The sequence below is a fragment of the Macaca fascicularis genome, chromosome 3, assembly GCF_037993035.2.
Source record: "Macaca fascicularis isolate 582-1 chromosome 3, T2T-MFA8v1.1".
NCBI classification, from domain to species: Eukaryota; Metazoa; Chordata; class Mammalia; order Primates; family Cercopithecidae; genus Macaca; species Macaca fascicularis.
In genome coordinates this window covers 157,702,993-157,722,006 of record NC_088377.1, presented here as the reverse complement: position 1 = coordinate 157,722,006, position 19,014 = coordinate 157,702,993, and the positions used below count along the sequence as shown (strand labels likewise).

The 19,014-nt window shown below is 38.4% G+C and overlaps 1 protein-coding gene across 3 annotated transcripts in view; it reads right to left on the bottom strand.

The window, feature by feature from the left end:
- The window catches only part of TES (testin LIM domain protein), a 51,203-nt gene that overhangs the window by 7,609 nt on the left and 24,580 nt on the right, over window positions 1-19,014 (bottom strand). For all 3 annotated transcript variants that reach the window (XM_005550574.5, XM_005550573.5, XM_065542489.2), the window contains 3 exons: window positions 16,533-16,618; window positions 1,456-1,708; window positions 224-559 (listed from right to left, as the gene is read on the bottom strand). In XM_005550574.5, the coding sequence (XP_005550631.3) occupies window positions 224-559; window positions 1,456-1,708; window positions 16,533-16,618 (675 nt within the window). The remainder of the gene's footprint in view (window positions 1-223; window positions 560-1,455; window positions 1,709-16,532; window positions 16,619-19,014) is intronic.

Below are 19,014 nucleotides of genomic sequence, written 5' to 3'. Positions count from 1 at the left end.
CAATTATCCTTGATAATAAATGCATAGAAAATTTGGCTTTAGATAGAAGTTTCAAACATGATGACCCTCTGTGGGAAGTCTAAAGTGAATCTTAATTCTGTTTATTCCCCATACCTATTCCCTTTTGGAAACTCAGAGGAATAGTCCCCAAAAAAGTTCAAAGAAAGGGAAAAAACTTTGTAAAGTATACAAATCGGGCCAGCAGTGTGACCACTCTACTTACATACTGAGTTCTTTTGTGCTCAGCAGACTTGTCCTCCATGGCCCCCACTGCTGCTGGGGTGCTTCTGTCCCCTCCAGGAATGTTCATTTGTTTCGGGCCTTGGGCATCCATCTCACAGGGAAGTTTGACATCTCCTACTCCCAGAGCTTCGCTCTTATATTTCTTTACAAACTGCTCCATCTCCTTCACCTCTCTGGGAGACAACTCATGGCACTTTGAAGGGTCCTGGTCATGTGCAGGGAGCTGCTTTGCCAGCTGCTTCTTCCGGTACTGTGCCCCCTCTGAGCCTGCTACTGGCTGCTTTTCCTTGGGTAGCATCTGCATGTACTGCCTGGCCTGAACCACAAGGAAGGAGGCCAGTGTTAACTGGGATTGGCCATTAGGCAGTGTGATGTTTTAGAACACACATCAGAAGCAAGTTACTTAAGAAAGAAGTGGGTTCTATCCAACAGTAGCAACTCACCCTCAACAGTATATTAAGAAGTTAAAACTCAAAAACGGTACACGAAATAGATTTAGTTGGGTAAAAAGTAACACTTTTTCTCCATGAAATTACATATTTTTTCAGTTTAGAAGATCTGGCTTACTACTGTTTACTTAAGCTAAATAAACAAATGTACAGTTGAAAGAACACACAAACTTTTAGGCAGACATGTTTGGAATGGTCTACAGGACCAGGAACATTTTTATCACATAAAAAATGACATTGCAAAATTCACTTTAATGATTTAACTGACCTTAAAAGACTTCCAAATGTTTCATTTAGTTGTTATAATAGTGGAAGGCGCTTGATATAAAACTGTGATCTTTTTGGTCTTATATAGTATTAATAAAGAAAATAAAATGAAGAAAAAACACAGATAATGTTGAGTATTTTTTTTTTAGTTCTAAACTATGACAAAAATTCTCTTTATCATCTTAAAAGAAATCCTCTCAAGAGTAAGCTAGAAGAGTTACTAGATTGATATAAAACATGATTTCCATCTAATTATTAAGAATGTTAGACCATTCCCTCAAAAAGGTAAACATATCTAGGGAGTTGGAAAAATTTTATGAAGTATTTAGTCTGACATTCAAAAGACTAGAAAAGGAATCAGAAGTCAAAGTAATGAGAACCCCAGAAGAATAATAGATCTGGGATGTGTGAAGTTGATTAGGTCACCAAAGAAACTGCCCCAAATAAATGCTTCAGGAACTTCAATAAAGGAACTCTCTGTCCCCATATTATTTACCAATGCCTGATTCTGGACAGGAGGTGCCCACTCATAGGTAACTGTATTGATGGAGACATTCTTCTTGGCAGCAACTGGATTGGTCAATATCATAACATTGCGTTTATACATGGGAATTCCATCTGACTTTAGTTTTGCAATCAGGGTGGTATACTTGGTGTCTTCAAAAAGTTTTCCCACTTTTCGATCCTCTTCATTGCTCAAGAGGACATCATGTTCTTCTTGGCCACACTTGCAGTTACGACATATTTTTCTATAATTTTGAAAATAGGTAGAAAATGATTAATCGTACTTAATCGATATTTATGTTGATACATTTACAGTTCATAAAATACTTTTAGGCATATTCTATATCATAGTATGCAAAGGCAAGTTCTTTTTTACAAGGGAGAATAAGTATCCATAAAGTTGCAAGAAGGAAACAAAACACAACTTTGCTTGATAAGGCTTTTAAGAGCTAGGTTGTAAAAATTGACAAGAGGGACCCAATTAAACTGAAGAGCTTCTACAAAGCAAAAGAAACTGGCAACAGGACAGACAGACAACCTACAGAATGGAAGAAAATATTTGCAAACCCTACATCAAATAAAGGTCTAATATTCAGAATCTATAAGGAACAATTCAACAAGCAAAAGGCAACCCCATTAAAAAAATGGGAAAAGGACATGAACAGACACTTCTCAAAAGAAGATACACATATGGCCAACAAATATATGAAAACATGCTCAATATCACTAATAATTAAGGAATGCAAATCAAAACCATGATGAGATGCCATCTCCCATCAATGAGAATAGCTATTACTAAAAAGTCAAAAAACAACAGATGTTGTGGAAAAAAGGGAATGCTTATACGCTGTTGGTGAGAATGTAAATTAGTTCAGCCACTGTGGAAACCAGTTTGGAGGTTTCTCAAAGAACTTAGAACTACCATTCAACCCAGCAATCCCAAAGGAAAATGCATTGTTCTTCCAAAATTTAGACAATGCACTCGTATGTTTATCACAGTAGTATTCACAATAGGAAAGACATAGTGGAATCAACCTAGATGCCCATCAATGGTAGACTGGATAAAGAAAATGTGGAACATATTCACCATGGAATACTATGCAGCCATAAAAAAGAATGAAATCATGTCCTTTGAAGCAAAATGAATGCAGCTGAAAGCCATTATCTTAAGTCAATTAATACAGGAACAGAAAACCAAATACTACATATTCTCACTTATAAGTGGGAGCTAAATATTGACTACACATGGACACAAAGAGGGGACTAATAGACACTGGGGACTATTAGAGTGAGGAGGGTGAGAGGGAGCAATGTTTGAAAAGCTAACTCTCAGGTACTATGGTCACTACCTGGGTGATGGGATCACTTGTACCCCAAACCTTAGTAACATGCAATTTACCCATGTAAAATACCTGTACTGCACATGTACATTCTGAATCTAAAATGGAAGTTGAAAAAAAAGAGGAAAGCAGCAGAATTATCAGTCACTAATAATGTATTTTTGGAAATTACTGAATTAAGTTTTGTGATTTTGATGGTACTATAATGTTTCAACTGAATTTTCAAAGTAAGTGTTTTAACAAATTCAGTATGTTTGGTCAACCAAACGTGCATCTGCATTTCTGATATGATCAGGAGAAGCAATTATTCATTTGATTTTTATCAAAACCAACCAAGATTTTTTCAATTAATTCACTGAAAGAAGTGGTGATGGCCCCAATAACAGACATCTTCAATTGTACCATTAAAAAAAATAAAAGACTGCGATTAAAAAGTACACACTTAAAGGTACATGTCTGAGTGTAACCCCATCTGATATTCCTTATGCTGTCACCAAATAGTAAATAAATAATAAAGAAAAAAGAAATGAATTAAATAAAACCACAAAAATTATATGCATTTCCTTATTTTATTTAAGCCACAGGCTTTGTATTTTATTGCATGTTAACATTTTATAGCCATTATCCAAGGTTTCGTGTTTGTTTTTTTTTTTTAGTGAGAGATAGGGAAAGTTTTCCCATCAAAGACTACAACCTTTCTCATTTTTTTCTCAATTTCTTTTGCCCTCCATTTCCTTCCCTTTTGTTTTCCTTTCTCTTTCCTTCCCTTATTTTATTTCTTCAAACACTTATTGCCACCTACCATGTGCTCTCTGCCATCATGGTGTTTTTTATAGTTCAAGGACAATGTTCTCTTTTTCACTCTGGTTTGGCACACACACATTCATTCATTCAAGCAACATACATGAGTGCCCATGTGCCAAGCAATGTACTTCACACTAGGACATAGTGCTACAAAAAAAAAAAAAAAAGGTCCTAGACTCTGACTTGTAGAACTTACTGTCTGGTGGGAGACAGACATTAAATAATCACGCACACACACACAATTTCATTTGTGATAGGAAAGTCAAGTACAGGGTCCCTTGAGAGGGTGTAATTTTGACTTCAAACTAGTGAAGAAGGGACTCCATAAGAAGGTGACATTTAGGTTGAGATCTGGATGATGTATGAAACATAGGTGTAAACTGTGTATGTGGGTGCGTATCTGGGAAGGAGAAAAGGAAGGAAAAGAAAAGTCTCTAGTGTCTGGGTATAAAGAGGAATACCTGCAGTGGTCCTGAATTAGGAAAGAAATTGTCCCCTTAGGTGTCATAACCAGGGGAGGTTGGTATGACTGTATGAGTCAGTGGGAGGGTGGCAAGGCTGGAGGGATAGGCATGAAGTCATGCAGGGGCTCATAGAACACATTAAGGAATTTGGGCTTCATCATAAGAGCAATCAGGAGGCAGCAAAGGCTTTTTGGTAATGGAATAAAATGATCGGATCTGTAATTATAAATATCACAATATCTGCCATGTGGTAAATGGATTAGGAGTGAAACATAACTGGAAATAGGGAGACAAGTTAACATGTTAATTATGCATCCAGTTTGCAATGGCATGGTTCTAAGTAACAGGATACTGCCACTACTTCACAAATGGAATTTATATCTTGGAAGGTTATTGTTGTGGTCCAGATAAAATATTCTATGGCTTAGATTAGAGTATTCAACAGTAGAGATGAAAAGAAAGGAGGAAATTTGAGGTCTCCTCGAACAAAAACCTGACTAAACTTTGTGATTTGGATATAGTGATGGTAAAGGGAAGGCTCAGTGATATGGTTTGGCTGTGACCCCACCCAAATCTCATCTTGAATCGTAGTTCCCATAATTCCCATGTGTCATGGGAGGGATGTGGTAGGAGGTAATTGAATCATGAGGGCTGTTACCCTCATGCTATTCTCATGATAGTGAGTGAGTTCTCACGAGATCTGATGGTTTTATAAGGGACTTTTTCCCCTTTTGCTCGGCACTTCTCCTTCCTGCCACAATGTGAAGAATGTGTTTGCTTCCCGTTCAGTCATGTTTGTAAGTTTCCTGAGGCCTCCCAGCCATGCTGAACTGTGAGTCAATTAAATCTCTTTCCTTTATAAATTACCCAGTCTCAGGTATGTCTTTATTAGCAGCATGAGAATGGACTAATATAGTAAATTGGTACTGCAAAGAGTAGGGTGCTGCTATAAGGATACCTGAAAATGTGGAAGCGATTTTGGAACTGGGTAACAGGCAGAGGTTAGAAAAGTCTGGAGGGCTAATAAGACAGGTTGATGTGAGAAAGTTTGGAAATTCCTAGAAACTTGGAGGGTTCAGAAGACAGGAAGATGTGGGAAAGTTTGGAACTTCCTAGAGACTTGTTGAATGACTTTTACCAAAATACTGCTGAAGACAATGAAGTCCAGGCTGAGGTGGTCTCAGATGGAGATGAGGAACTTGCTGGGAACCGGTATAAAGGCCACTCTGGCTATTCAAAGAGACTGGTGGTATTTTGCCCCTGCCCTAGAATCTGTAGGCAGGGGCAAAACTTTGAACTTGAGAGAGGTGATTTAGGGTATCTGGTAGGAGAAATCTTTAAGCAGCAAAGCATTCAAGAGGTGATGGAGGATAAAAGTTTGAAAAATTTGCAGCCTGACAATGCGATACAAAAGAAAAAGCCATTTTCTGGGGAGGAATTCAAACTCGTTGCAGGAATTTCCATAAGTAACAAGGTGCCCAGATGTTAATCACCAAGACAATGGAGAAAATGTCTCCAGGGCCTGTCAAAGAGCTTCACAGCAGCTCCTCCCATCACAGGCCTGGAGGCCTAGGAGGGAAAAATGCTTTCGTGGACCAGGCCCAGGGCCCCCTTGCTCTGTGCAGCCTTGGGACATGCTGCCCTGTATCCCAGCTTCTTCAGCTCCAGTGGTGGCTAAAAGGGGCCAAGGTATAGCTTGGGCCATTGCTTCAGACGGTGCAAGCCCCAAGCCTTGGCAGCTTCCATAAGGTATTGGTCCTGCAGGTATGCAGAAGACATGTTTGGGAACCTCCGCCTAGATTTTGGAGGATGTATGAAAATGCCTGGATGTCCAGCCAGAAGTTTGTTGCAGGGGCAGAGTCCTCATGGAGAACCTCTGCTAGGGTAGTGTGGAAGGGAAATGTGGGGTCAGAGCGCCCACACAGCATCCTCACAAGGGCGCTGCATCGTGGAGCTATAAGAAGAGGGCCACCATCCTCTAGACCCCAGAATGGTAGATCCAAGGACAGCCGTAGGCACTCAACACCAGCCTGTGAAAGCAGCTGGGAGTGGGACTGTACCCTGCAAAGCCACAAGGATGGAGCTGCCCAAGGTCATGGGGAGCCCACCTTTGTTGCATTAGCACGCCCTGGATATGAGACATGAAGTCAAACGAGATCATTTTGGAACTTTAAGGTTTAATGACTGCCCTATTGGATTTCCAACTCATGGGGCCTATAGCCCCTTTGTTTTGGCCAGTTTCTCCCATTTGGAATGGCATATTTACCCAATGCCTGTACCCTCATTGTATCTAGGAAGTAACTAACTTGCTTTTGATTTTACTGGCTCACAGGCAGAAGGGTCTTGCCTTGTCTCAGATAAGACTTTGGACTTGGACTTTTGAGTTAATGTTGGAATGAGTTAAGACTGTGGGAGACTGTTGGAAGGGCATGATTGTGTTTTGAAATGTGAGGACATGAGAGTTGGGAGGGGCCAGGGGCAGAATGATATGGTTTGGCTGTGTCCCCACCCAAATCTCATCTTGAATTGTATTTCCCATAATCCCACGTGTTGTGGGAGGGACATGGTGGGAGGTAACTGAATCATGGGAGCTGTTACCCTCATACTCTTCTTGTGATGGTGAGTGAGTTCTCATGAGATCTGATGGTTTTATAAGGGGCTTTTCTCCATTTTCCTAGGCACTTCGTGCTGCCACCATGTGAAGAAGGATGTGTTTGCTTCCCCTTTTGCCACGATTGTAAGATTCCTGAGGCCTTCTCAGCCATGCTGAACTGTGAGTCAATTAAACCTCTTTCCTTTATAAGTTACCCAGTCCTGGGTATGTCTGTATTAGCAGCGTGAGAGCAGACTAATACACTCAGTCCCTCGAAAAATAAAACCAAGTTTCTGAGATGAGTAAATTAGTAGAAGGAATATAATATATTAAGACAGTTTATTCAAAAGATGAACAGTTTTGCAGTATGGAGTGGGGAAGGCCGATGGAAGCCTCCAAAATGAAACCACTGATAAATCTGATATGCCTGTGAGATAAGGTAAAGGTATCACAGAGTGTAGGATATGTAACTCTCAGGTTAAACACTGTAGCCTGGTAGGAAATATAAATTTGGTGGTCAGAGAACAATATAATGACTATGAGTTAAAGAGATCATCTGTGCCTCTTGGCGAAAGTGTAGAGGGAAAAAGTAAGGACTCAAGAAAGAGTCTGGCAGAGGAAAAGAAGCTGGAAAAGGTGACAGAGAAAAACAGAGTAGTAGGGAGTGGTGTTAAACATTTAAGCTGGAACTAATATACAAGGCAACGACAGCATAAAATTAAGATTGGCGATCTGAGTGTTTTAAAACACATTCTAAAGATACTTACATTGTTCAGTCTATATAAACATGGATTAACTTTAGATAGTTAGGTTAAGTATGCATGTTGAAATAACTAGATAACTAAATAAAAAATTTACACTTTAAAACACTCAAATTAGAAAAAAGGAAAGAATAAAGTACTAAGTGTTCAATTCAGGAAGTTAGGAAAAAGGCATAATAAGTCTGAAGTAAAAGGAAGGAAAATAAAGAGAATAGAAGAAACTAGTGAAGGGAAATAGAAACAATTCTAGAAAGAGTTTCTGCAGGGTGGGGCACGGGGGGAACAAACCCACTCAGCATAGATCATACTTACTGCATTAGTTTTAAGATGTGAAGCAAGAAAGCAACCTTGCTATCACCAATTCTAATCATACTGTTCTGAAGGTACTAATCAGAACAGTGTGAAAAAAAGTGACAAGAATTCATCAAAAAGAAAAAAACTAAACTGTTGCTATCACAGAGAAATGCAATGTATTAATTAGCATTAAGAAGAGTTTAATAAGTTTTCTAAATTTAAAATTAATATAAGTCATGGAATTTCTCTACAACAGAAACAGAAAAAACAACAACTAAAAACCCAAATGAATCTCATTGCCAAATAATACATTATTAATTATAGATTTTAGGTTGTTACATTCTGAATGTTCTTAAAATACTTTTCAGTATGCAAACTGAAAATATTAGATTTGACTTGTATATTCCGAGAGATAGAGAGAGAGAGAGAGAGAGAGAGAGAGAGAGAGACTGGTGGTGAAGAGGCAAATTGCTTTCCTTGTGCACACTAGTCAGAAATCTTTATTTGGTAAGAATTTGTTGAAGAACTTGCATATTCTAGTTCAGCTATAAAATAATCTTTCTAACATCTGGTTATCTCATACTCCCATCTAGTGGAAAGCAGCAAGTTATCCTACTACAGTATGTTCTTTACTTTTATTCTTTGGTTAACAAAAATGTAATTATACTATCACACTGCTTTTGGATCAAGTTTAAAATTATATCTTCCTGAGGGGGGAAAAAGGTGAAGTGGGAATTTAGTTCTTAATATAGCTAAATAGATCCTTCTATGGCTGTGAGCTACAGCATGCATCCCAGTAATTAGTAAAGTGATGTCTTAAAGGATCAAGGCTGTATAATAAATACTGGACTTTGGAAATTTTTACAATCTAAGTTCTACACCAGTACAACATGAATACCACAAAATAAGAAGGGTCAGATTTTAGAATCTGAAAGATAAATAGTAAAAGATACAAGTGAAATAAAGCCTGAAGGTTTCTGAAGCATGAATAAACTATGGTGAGCTGTGGCTTGGTTAAAAAGTTATATTTACTATGAAAGTGTTAAATATAAAGAGTTAAATTCACTAATTATAGAAGAACCAACTCTGTATTTTTAAAAATTATTATTTGTCTTGACAATTAGAAGAATTCACAATCTCAGGAAGCCTCTGCTTTTCTACCAATGCCTTTAACCACCCAATATACCTTTATTAATAAGTAAGTAAAATCAGGTTAAAACAACATACCAATAGCAGTAGTGGTGAGAAAGAAGAAATACCTAAGAAGTCATACTATGCCATATAATTAACAGTTTCCTAAGTAGAGAAAACCTATGATTGATTCATTATAATTTAATAAATCATGACTACATTAAAAGCCTCATCTGCATCCTCATTCCAATGTGGTGAATTGTGGTGAGAGAGTCCTTGGTAAGAATGTGACCCAAGAAGGGTGGGATGGTTCTTCAACTAGAGCTGTCATCACTGAAACAGCTGGGATGACCACATCCCTTCCAGTTGCCTTACACTGGAGCTCCTTTTCTATAAGGAAAAGAGCCAGCTACAAACCACTCTGCAAGAAAGCATACTATAAAACCAGCACCAGGTGCCAGGAGCTATCTATTGTGGAGATCTGTGCTATTACCAGTTACCTACTTTTAGGTTTTAAAATCTTTTTCTTAGAGTTCTAATCTACAGTGTTTTATATTTGAATCTCCCACATTTAAACTAAAACATTTTACTTTTAGAAATACCTATAAAAACTTTTAGAGTCATTTGGAAGCAATCCAACAAATTTATTAAAAGAAAAACCTTGTTGTGGAATTGGAGAAGAAAAGGATGCCACTGTGATCTTGTTATCAGAGAGTGGCCTGAGAATAAGTGGGATGTTTATCACATATTCAATTTCAGCCTAAAATAACCCAGATTCTACCCTTAAGAAAATGAAGAACTTTAAAAACGTGGTTTTATACAAACCTAAAACAAAAACAAAAACGGGGTATGGGTGAGCACAATATCCACGTGCAAGGGGCTGTTTGTGCGGTGTGTGGATTATCTTTCTTCAGGGGCTGTTTGTGCGGTGTGTGGATTATCTTTCTTCAGGGGCTGTTTGTGCGGTGTGTGGATTATTTTTCTTCAGATGATCCATAAGTAACTTCTGATGACATATATAGATTTAAACAGCTTGTTTATTAAATTTATTTGTGCTATACTGAGTTGACAGTTTTAAGAGAGTATATAAATCAGTTCCCATATTTAGCACAGTTTTCAAACCTCTAAATTTTCTAAACTGTCCTATTGAGCAGTTCTCTCTCCAGACTCTCCACAGGATGTTAAGAAAAGTTCTATGGGGAAAAGAAAAGGGAAGGGGATTCAGACTTAAGTTAGTTTAAAAGTCTTTTTCATGATTCTTTTAAAAAGATGCAAAGGTGGACTGGCAGATTGGAAAGCTCTAAGGTGTGGGGATGGAGGAGGGTTATTTGTATTAAATGCTGTTTGTACAAAAAGAGTTTAGCATCATTAACACATATATATGCAAACATTAATATGTATGGCAAATCAAAATTGTACACTCAAAACTTTACATTACAACTTAAGAGTCCTAGAGTTAAATCTAACTGGTGAAGGAAAGGGAGGAGTGAAGGGGAGGAAAGGAGGGAGAGAGGGAGAGAGACAGCCTGGGATAGCAAGTACAAGAACCAAACTACCAAAAGTATTGCCTCAGACAAATAAACATATTTACAGTTTCAAGCTGAAAGCAACCAAGAAACTATCCTTTATTCTACCAAAAGAAATTTTTTTTGTATCACTATTTGTAAAACTTACTATTTTTCCAAGGCAAGTAGTAGAAACTAGAGTGCTTTGACATGCTGCCAGCATTCGCAGTGATTTAAAAGCATGGCCATGGCATTGCTACAAACCATAATTTTAAAGGGTTGGAAGCTGCCCTTTTATAACAGGGATATACATATATGGATTTAAGCGTGGGCCTCTGTGATAGAATTCAACACAAGTATTAATCCATTTATGGTAGGGAATTTTCAGTTTTCACTCAGCTCTAAATCAATCAGAAATTCTGAACAGATGTATGTTATAATCAAGTAACACATTTTCAATAAATTGCAACTGTTTTATTGGGAGACTTTAACAAAGATAAGGCAAAACTAATAATTATGTTACTTAATATGATAAATGACATGGTTGCAATTATATTAACTATACTTCAATATGAAATAACTGGCTATAAACTGGAAACCTTGGGTCCGTGTCATACGTTTCAATAAACACTCATTCTCTCGAAATATTACTTGAAAGCATGCCCGGCAGATAGTGTTTCTTATTGGGTCGTTATCAGGCTTCCTGAACCTTTTATTTTCCTCTACTATTGTAATCACGGGCACACTGAAAAAGGAGAGAGCTCACAGTAAAAGTACACCTTTGTCCGCAAGGATGTCTGTATCACAACAATCACACCTCAGAGGCGACAGCCTGGTGCAGTTCAAAGTTCACTGGCCCTGAGAGTGAAAAATGCACATTCTAGTATCTACTCTGCCATGGAGAAAGGTTTTGGCAAACTCTGAATTCAAATTCAGCTCTGCCATCTGTAAGCCCTAACTTTGGTAAGTTGTTTAACTTTCCTAAGTCTTTGATTTATCATAAATAATAAAATAAATATTAGGAGTATTAGGTACAATCAGGTATATAAAGTGCTGTGGTAAGCAGAATTTTAAGATAGCTCCTATGAATTCTGTCCCCAGTGTTACTTTCATGATGATGTTACTTTTATATGGCAAATGGGAAATTTTCCAGGCGTGCCTAATCTAATCATGTGAGCCCTTAAAAAGCAATGAATTTTCTCTGGCTGGGAGCAGAAGGGGAAGTTGGAGGCGTGTGAGGTTCAGGAAGGATTCTAAGGAGTGTTGCTGGCTTTGAAGATGGAAGGGGCTGTACCTCAATGAATGCGAGTGGCTTCTAGAAGCTGAGAGTAGCCAGCCCCCAGCTGAGAGCAACGAGGAAACAGGGACCTTGGTTCTCCAACCACAGAAAATGAATTCTACCAACAAGAATGAGCTTGAAAGCAGATTTTTCCCCAGAACTTAAAGGTGAGAACTTAGCCTGGCCAACACCTTCATTTCAGCTTTTTGAGGTGCTAAGCACAGAATCCAGCTAAGCCAGCCCCACTACCTCAGACTTCTAATCTGAAAGATAATGGATGCTGGCCAGACACAGTGGCTCACGCCTGTAATCCTAGCACTTTGGGAGGCTGAGGCGGGTGAATCAGCTGACATCAGTGGTTTGAGACCAGCCTGGCCAACATGGTGAAACCCTGTCTCTACTAAGAATACAAAAAATCAGGTGGGTGTGGTGGTGGGCGCCTGTAATCCCAGCTACTCGGGAGGCAGGCAGGAGAATCACTTGAATCTAGGAGGCAGAGGTTGCAGTGAGCCGAGATTGCACCACTGCACTCCAGCCTGGGCAAAAAGGGTGAAACCCCGTCTCAAAAAAAAAGTAATAATATAATAATAATAATAATGGATGTTGAGTTAATAGTTGTTGCTTTAACTTGCAAAGTTTGTAGTAATTTGTTATGCAGTAGTAGAAAATTATTACAAGTGCTCACTGGTGTGTGACACATAGAAATCATTCACAAATTATATTATTAATAACTCATGGGCTCAAACAAGTCATTTTAACTTCCTTTGGTTTTAGTTCTTTGATCTGTAAAATAAGGTTCGACTAGTTAAGTTACAAGTTCCACTCTAAATTTCTAATAATTCATTTTTAGTCTCCTGCAACTATGGTGATAAACCTTGATCCGGCATCTTCCATTCACCTCTCCAGATTCACTCTCCATGCCTCAGTACTCTGTGCTACTTCCCAGAAGGCTGACCCTTAAGGACTACACCGTGGGTTCCCTTGGCACTGGCAATGGGACAATGGGAGGTGCCAGCAGGAAATCAGAATGATGAAGAAGAATGAGGTCTGGGTATTTATCTCCTGGCTTCCTATAAGTATACAAGGTGATAAAAAGGAAAATGATTCCTAACAACTTTGGGGGTATGTGGAAGCAGGGGAAGGGGGTGCTGTGGACTGAACTGTATTTCCTCAGTTATATGCTGAAGCCCAAACCCCTAATGTGACTGTAAAAGCAGGGGCTTTTAGGAAGTAAAGTTAAAAGAGGTCACAAGGTGAAGGTCACAATCCATTGGAATAGGTGACCTTATAAGAAAAGGGAGAGAGATCTCTTCCTCTCCAGACACACACACACACACACACACACACACACACACGCACAGGCACACACACACCAAGGAAAGGCCATGTGAGCACATGGTGAGAAGGCAGCCGTCTGTAAGCCTGGAAGGGAGACCTCACCAGAACTCAACCATGTTGATTGATCAAGCACCTGATCTTGAACTTTCCAGCCTGTAGAACTGGGAGAAATACATTTTGTTTAAACTACCAGGTCTGTGATATTTTGTTATGGTGGCCTGAAAGGACATACATGGGCAGGGAAGAATTCTCAGAGGTATTTCTTGAGCTGAGACTTTTTGTTTCCTACTGGTGGGAGGTAGGGTTTTCCAGGCAGAGAATACCAACAATAAGGCACGAAATTTCAGGGAATAGTATGTATCAAGCACTTGGAGCATAGGGTGCTTGGAAGGGCAGTGGAAGAGGCTGGAAAGGCAAGCAGAGGCCAGATGTTGGGGTTTAACATCAAAGGTCAAGAATTTTGCCTAAAAGAAGTCCAGTGGGAAACTACTGAGGGTTCTTAAGTCATCAGAAGTATATAATAGTATCCATGTTCAAAAGACCATTTATGTGGTTGTGTGAGAGGCCAGACTAATAAAGAGGTAGAGAATAATTTAACTCTGATTTTTGAAATGTACCCAGTGGAGCCCTCAGGGTCCTAAGTCAAGGATCACCATGAAGCTGGAGGAGGAGGCTAAGTGGGCAGGGTCATGGAATCCCATGTCTACCTCACCCACAGAAGTTCTGTGGCCCTAGACTAGACCTGGAATCTTTGTTACACTCAGGTCAGCCAGTCTAGAATATTTTACTTCAAAGACTGTACTGAAAGAGGCTACATATGGAGGTCAAAGGCACCTGCTTCAGCTCTTTTAGCTATGGTGAAAAAGTCAGGGAATTATCAAGAATTCTAAGAGAAACGTGACTGGACTCATGCCAGGAAGATGTCAGAACTACTAAGAAATACCAACGGGGTGGACTGTTATCAACCCCAGCTGAATGACAGGCCATATGCAAAGCCCTAGACTATTATGGCTCTTAGATTTTCAGACTATACCCAATTGATTAAATGAGTCTGTGTGATAAAATTGAAAAAAAAAAAAAAAAGGTTATTTTCATGCCATGGAGATCTGCTCTTGTCGGATATATTTTCATCTGAAAGTATCAGATTAAAATGATTAATATAGACATAACAAAAATGACTATAACTTGCTTTAGAGAAAAGATGATATCTCTTAGGAATGAGCTTTAAAATCTCATGAGCAGTTTTTGGCAATTGCATAGCAGAACCAAAAAGAATACAGGTTAAGTATCTCTTACCCAAAATGCTTCAGAAGTAAAATAAAACAGAAGTGTATCAGATTTCAAATTTTTTTAAAGTTTGGAATATTTGCATAAACACAATGAGCTATCTTGGGTATAGGGCCCAAGTTTAAACATAAAATTCATTTCTTTTTTTTTTTTTTTTTTTTTTTTTTTTTTTGAGACGGAGTCTCACGCTGTTGCCCAGGCTGGAGTGCAGTGGCGCGATCTCGGCTCACTGCAAGCTCCGCCTCCCGGGTTCCCGCCATTCTCCTGCCTCAGCCTCCTGAGTAGCTGGGACTACAGGCGCCCGCCACCGCGCCCGGCTAATTTTTTGTATTTTTAGTAGAGACGGGGTTTCACTGTGGTCTCGATCTCCTGACCTTTGATCCGCCCGCCTCGGCCTCCCAAAGTGCTGGGATTACAGGCTTGAGCCACCGCGCCCGGCCACAAAATTCATTTCTATTCCATATACAGCTTATGTACATAGCCTGATGGTAATTTTATACATATTTTAAATAATCTTGTACAAGACACAAAGGTTTGAATGTATTTTGACTGTGACCTGTCGCATGGTCAGGTATGTGAAATTTTCCACTTGTGGCATCATGTTGACACTCAAGAAGTTTTGGTTTTGGAGCATTTTGGATTTTGGATTTTAGGTATTATAAGATTGTAAGGTAAAAACTACGCCCAGGAGAGGGCAGTGCAGCCTTCGGTAAAGTTAACTGATAGGGACAATAGAAAACAGTGTGAGCATTAAGAGCAGAGACGTTCTAATCCACGAAAACTATTTTGTGTTAAGTCACTTTACCTTTTTAAAACATGAGAGACATACTGCCTCACTTCTATATCCCTTGAAGAGACAGCACAAGGGAGAGCTGTTTAAGTCTTGTAAAAAAAAATTCCTGGAAAACTTTAGCTCCCTAAAACTGAAGAATTGTATCAGTTCTAGCAGGTTTCTACTGACTTTGCTATTTTACACATTTACCTTTGTTTCTGAAAACTGATTCAATAAATAGTTTTTAAAAGAGCTTAATTTCTAAAATTTTATTTGTTTATAATCTCCTTTAATTACACTGTACACATTTCCAAGAGCTGATGAAAGTGTGTTTTCTAAAGGGTTTCCGGTGGAAATTTGTAGTACAGAAGTGGCTCTCAAATGACAGTCATCCTAACAAGATAGCTGCCATCCTAAAATTGTATAGTTATCTTTATTTTTTTTTTCCTGCTAATTCTAACTTTGAGCAGACTTGTGAACTACCATTACTGACTTGACAGTCATTCATAAGCACAGGTTTCAAATACTGATTTTAGATTTATATGATATGCAGTAGTACTTTCAAAACAACCTAAAGATCTATATAAAATTCACATTTTTGACCCACTAACATGTCTTGTGTATATTTGCACTTCATTCAAACCAAGACACTACAATTAATTTTTTTCTTTAAAAAAAATTCAAGTGTTTCAATGTTTTTCACTGGTAACTTACAGCTGAAAATTTTAAAGAGACCTAAATTCAACTTCATTCCCTGATAACTAACATATAAATTCTCAATTTAGTATTCATATTTGTTTACTGAAAATGTAGAGATGAGATGTGAAGTTACTAATTTTTAAGAAGAAAATAATTAAATTATTAAACAGGGCCAGGCGTGGTGGCTCACGCCTGTAATCCTAGCACTTTCGGAGGCTGAGGTGGGCTGATCACTTGAGGTCAGGAGTTTGAGACCAGCCTTGCCAACATGGTGAAACCCCATCTCTACTAAAAATACAAAAAAGAAAAATTAGCCAGGCGTCATGGCACAAGCCTGTAATCTCAGCTATTCAGGAGGCTAAGGCAAGAGAATTGCTTGAACCAGAAAGCGGAGGTTGCAGTGAGCTGAGGTCACACCACTGCACTCCAGTCTAGGTGACAGAATGAGAGTTCGTCTCAAAAAATAAATAATAAAATAAATAAATAAATAATTAAACAGTCCTGGAGGATTACTACAAACTTATTTACTACCAGAAGATATATTCAGTATTTCAGGCTCAAAGGAAATCCTAAAGACAGCAAGCAAATCCAACAACTCTAAATATAGTTATTATGGTCCAATTTACTAAGTCAAACTTAATGGCAGTAAGAACACTTTATGTTGTATTCATTTCTCAGAAAAGACAATAACAGGTCTGCAACTTAGCAAGCATGCTGGAGAACTTGAAAATATTTCCACTGTCTAAGGAAGTATTGCAAAAAGTATAAATTACTAATGTGGTTGCAGTTTTCAAAACAATACCTCCAGAAGTGCAGTTCGAATCCTTCACATTTTTCTTTGCATTTTAAACAAGGGGCTCCAAATCCTTGCTCGTGACCTAAGCCCATCTGTTAAAAAGAAAACATTGCGAATCTATTATTACATTCTTTACAAATCTAAAAATTCAATAAATTGCAGTTTTAATTCCACTTACCACTTGTGTTGATATAACTTTCAAACAAATCTTATGTTTAGTCAGTGATGATACCCAGGTATGTACATGGCAGTTCCAAGTACATACATAACATATTTTATATTCTGATTGCCTTTTATCATAGAAAGAAAAGCATCAGAATATAACCGTATAGAAAACTACAAATATTGCAAATAGCAAAAAGTCATGAACTTATGTCTTTGGCCACTACATGCTTCGTAGTACAGCCCTGTAGTACAACAGGTACAACACTCAGAAAACCATAGCTTAAAAAGCTCTCATCCTGAATAACATATTTTGCATCAAACAAGGCATTAAAGATTTTAGGAATTACAACTGAAGTAATATTTTTATTATGATAAATATTAATAGCTACAATATACACTTATTGAATGCCAGTGCTATGGCTTTAACGTTTGTGCTCCTCCAAAATTCATGTGGCAACTTAATCCCCAATGTACCAATATCATGAAGCTGGGCCTTCATGAAATGATTAGGTAGTTAGGCAATGATGGCTCCACCTTCATTGATGGGGCTTCCTCTCTTCCATCTCTTCTGAAACTTCCTCCATGTGAAGATGCAGCAACAAGGTGCCATCATCTTGGAAGCAGGAAGCAAGCCCACACCAGACACTGAATCTGCCAGTGCCTTGATCTTGAACTTCCCAGTCCCCAGAACTTAAGAAATAAATTTCTATTATTTATAAATTACCCAGTCTAAGGTATTTTGTTATGGCAGCAGGAATAGACTAAGACACGAGGAATAGAGGCAAGTACTTTACTTATATCTCACTGAAATCTTACAGAACCTTTGCCCACTTTTTGATGGGGTTGTTTTTTTCTTGTAAATTTGACTGAATTCTTTATAGGTTCTTGATATTAGCCCTTTGTCAGATAAGTAGATTGCAAAAATTTTCTCCCATTCTGTAGGTTGCCTGTTCACTCTGATGGTAGTTCCTTTTGCTGTGCAGAAGCTCTTTAGTTTAATTAGATCCCATTTGTCAATTTGGCTTTTGTTGCTGTTGCTTTTGGTGTTTTAGACATGAAGTGCTTGCCCGTGCCTATGTCCTGAATGGTATTACCTAGGTTTTCTTCTAGGGTGTTTATGGTTTTAGGTCTAACATTTAAGTCTCTAATCCATCTTGAATTAATTTTCGTATAAGGAGTAAGAAAAGGATCCAGTTTCAGCTTTCTACTTACAGCTAGCCAATTTTCCCAGCACCATTTATTAAATAGGGAATCCTTTCCCCATTTCTTGTTTTTGTCAGGTTTGTTAAAGATCAGATGACTGTAGATGCGTGGTATTATTTCTGAGGCCTCTGTTCTGTTCCATTGGTCTGTATCTCTGTTTTGGTACCAGTACCATGCTGTTTTGGTTACTGTAGCCTTGTAGTATAGTTTGAAGTCAGGTAGCGTGATGCCTCCAGCTTTGTTCTTTTGGCTTAGGATTGTCTTGGCAATGCGGGGTCTTTTTTGGTTCCACATGAACTTTTTAAAGCAGTTTTTTCCAATTCTGTGAAAAAAGTCATTGGTAGCTAAATGGGGATGGCACTGAATCTATAAATTACCTTGGGCAGTATGGTCATTTTCACAATATTGACTCTTCCTATGCATGAGCATGGTATGTTCTTCCATTTGTTTGTGCCCTCTTTTATTTCACTGAGCAGTGGTTTGTAGTTCTCTTTGAAGAGGTCAGGATATGAACAGACACTTCTCAAAAGAAGACATTCATACAGCCATGAGACATGAAAAAATGCTCATCATCACTTGCCATCAGAGAAATGCAAATCAAAACCACAATGAGATACCATCTCACACCAGTTAGAATGGCAATCATTAAAAAATCAGGAAACAACAGGTGCTGGAGAGGATGTGGAGAAATAGGAACACTTTTAGACTGTTGGTGGGACTGTAAACTAGTTCAACCATTGTGGAAAACAGTGTGGTGATTCCTCAAGGATCTAGAACTAGAAATACTATTTGACCCAGCCATCCCATTACTGGGGATATACCCAAAAGATTATAAGTCATGCTGCTATAAAGACACATGCACATGTATGTTTATTGCAGCACTATTCACAATAGCAAAGACTTGGAATCAACCCAAATGTCCATCAATGACAGACTGGATTAAGAAAATGTGGCACATATACACCATGGAATACTATGCAGCCATAAAAAAGAATGAGTTCGTGTCCTTTGTTGGGACATGGATGCAGCTGGAAACCATCATTCTCAGGAAACTATCGCAAGAACAGAAAACCAAACACCGTATGTTCTCACTCATAGGTGGGAATTGAACAACGAGATC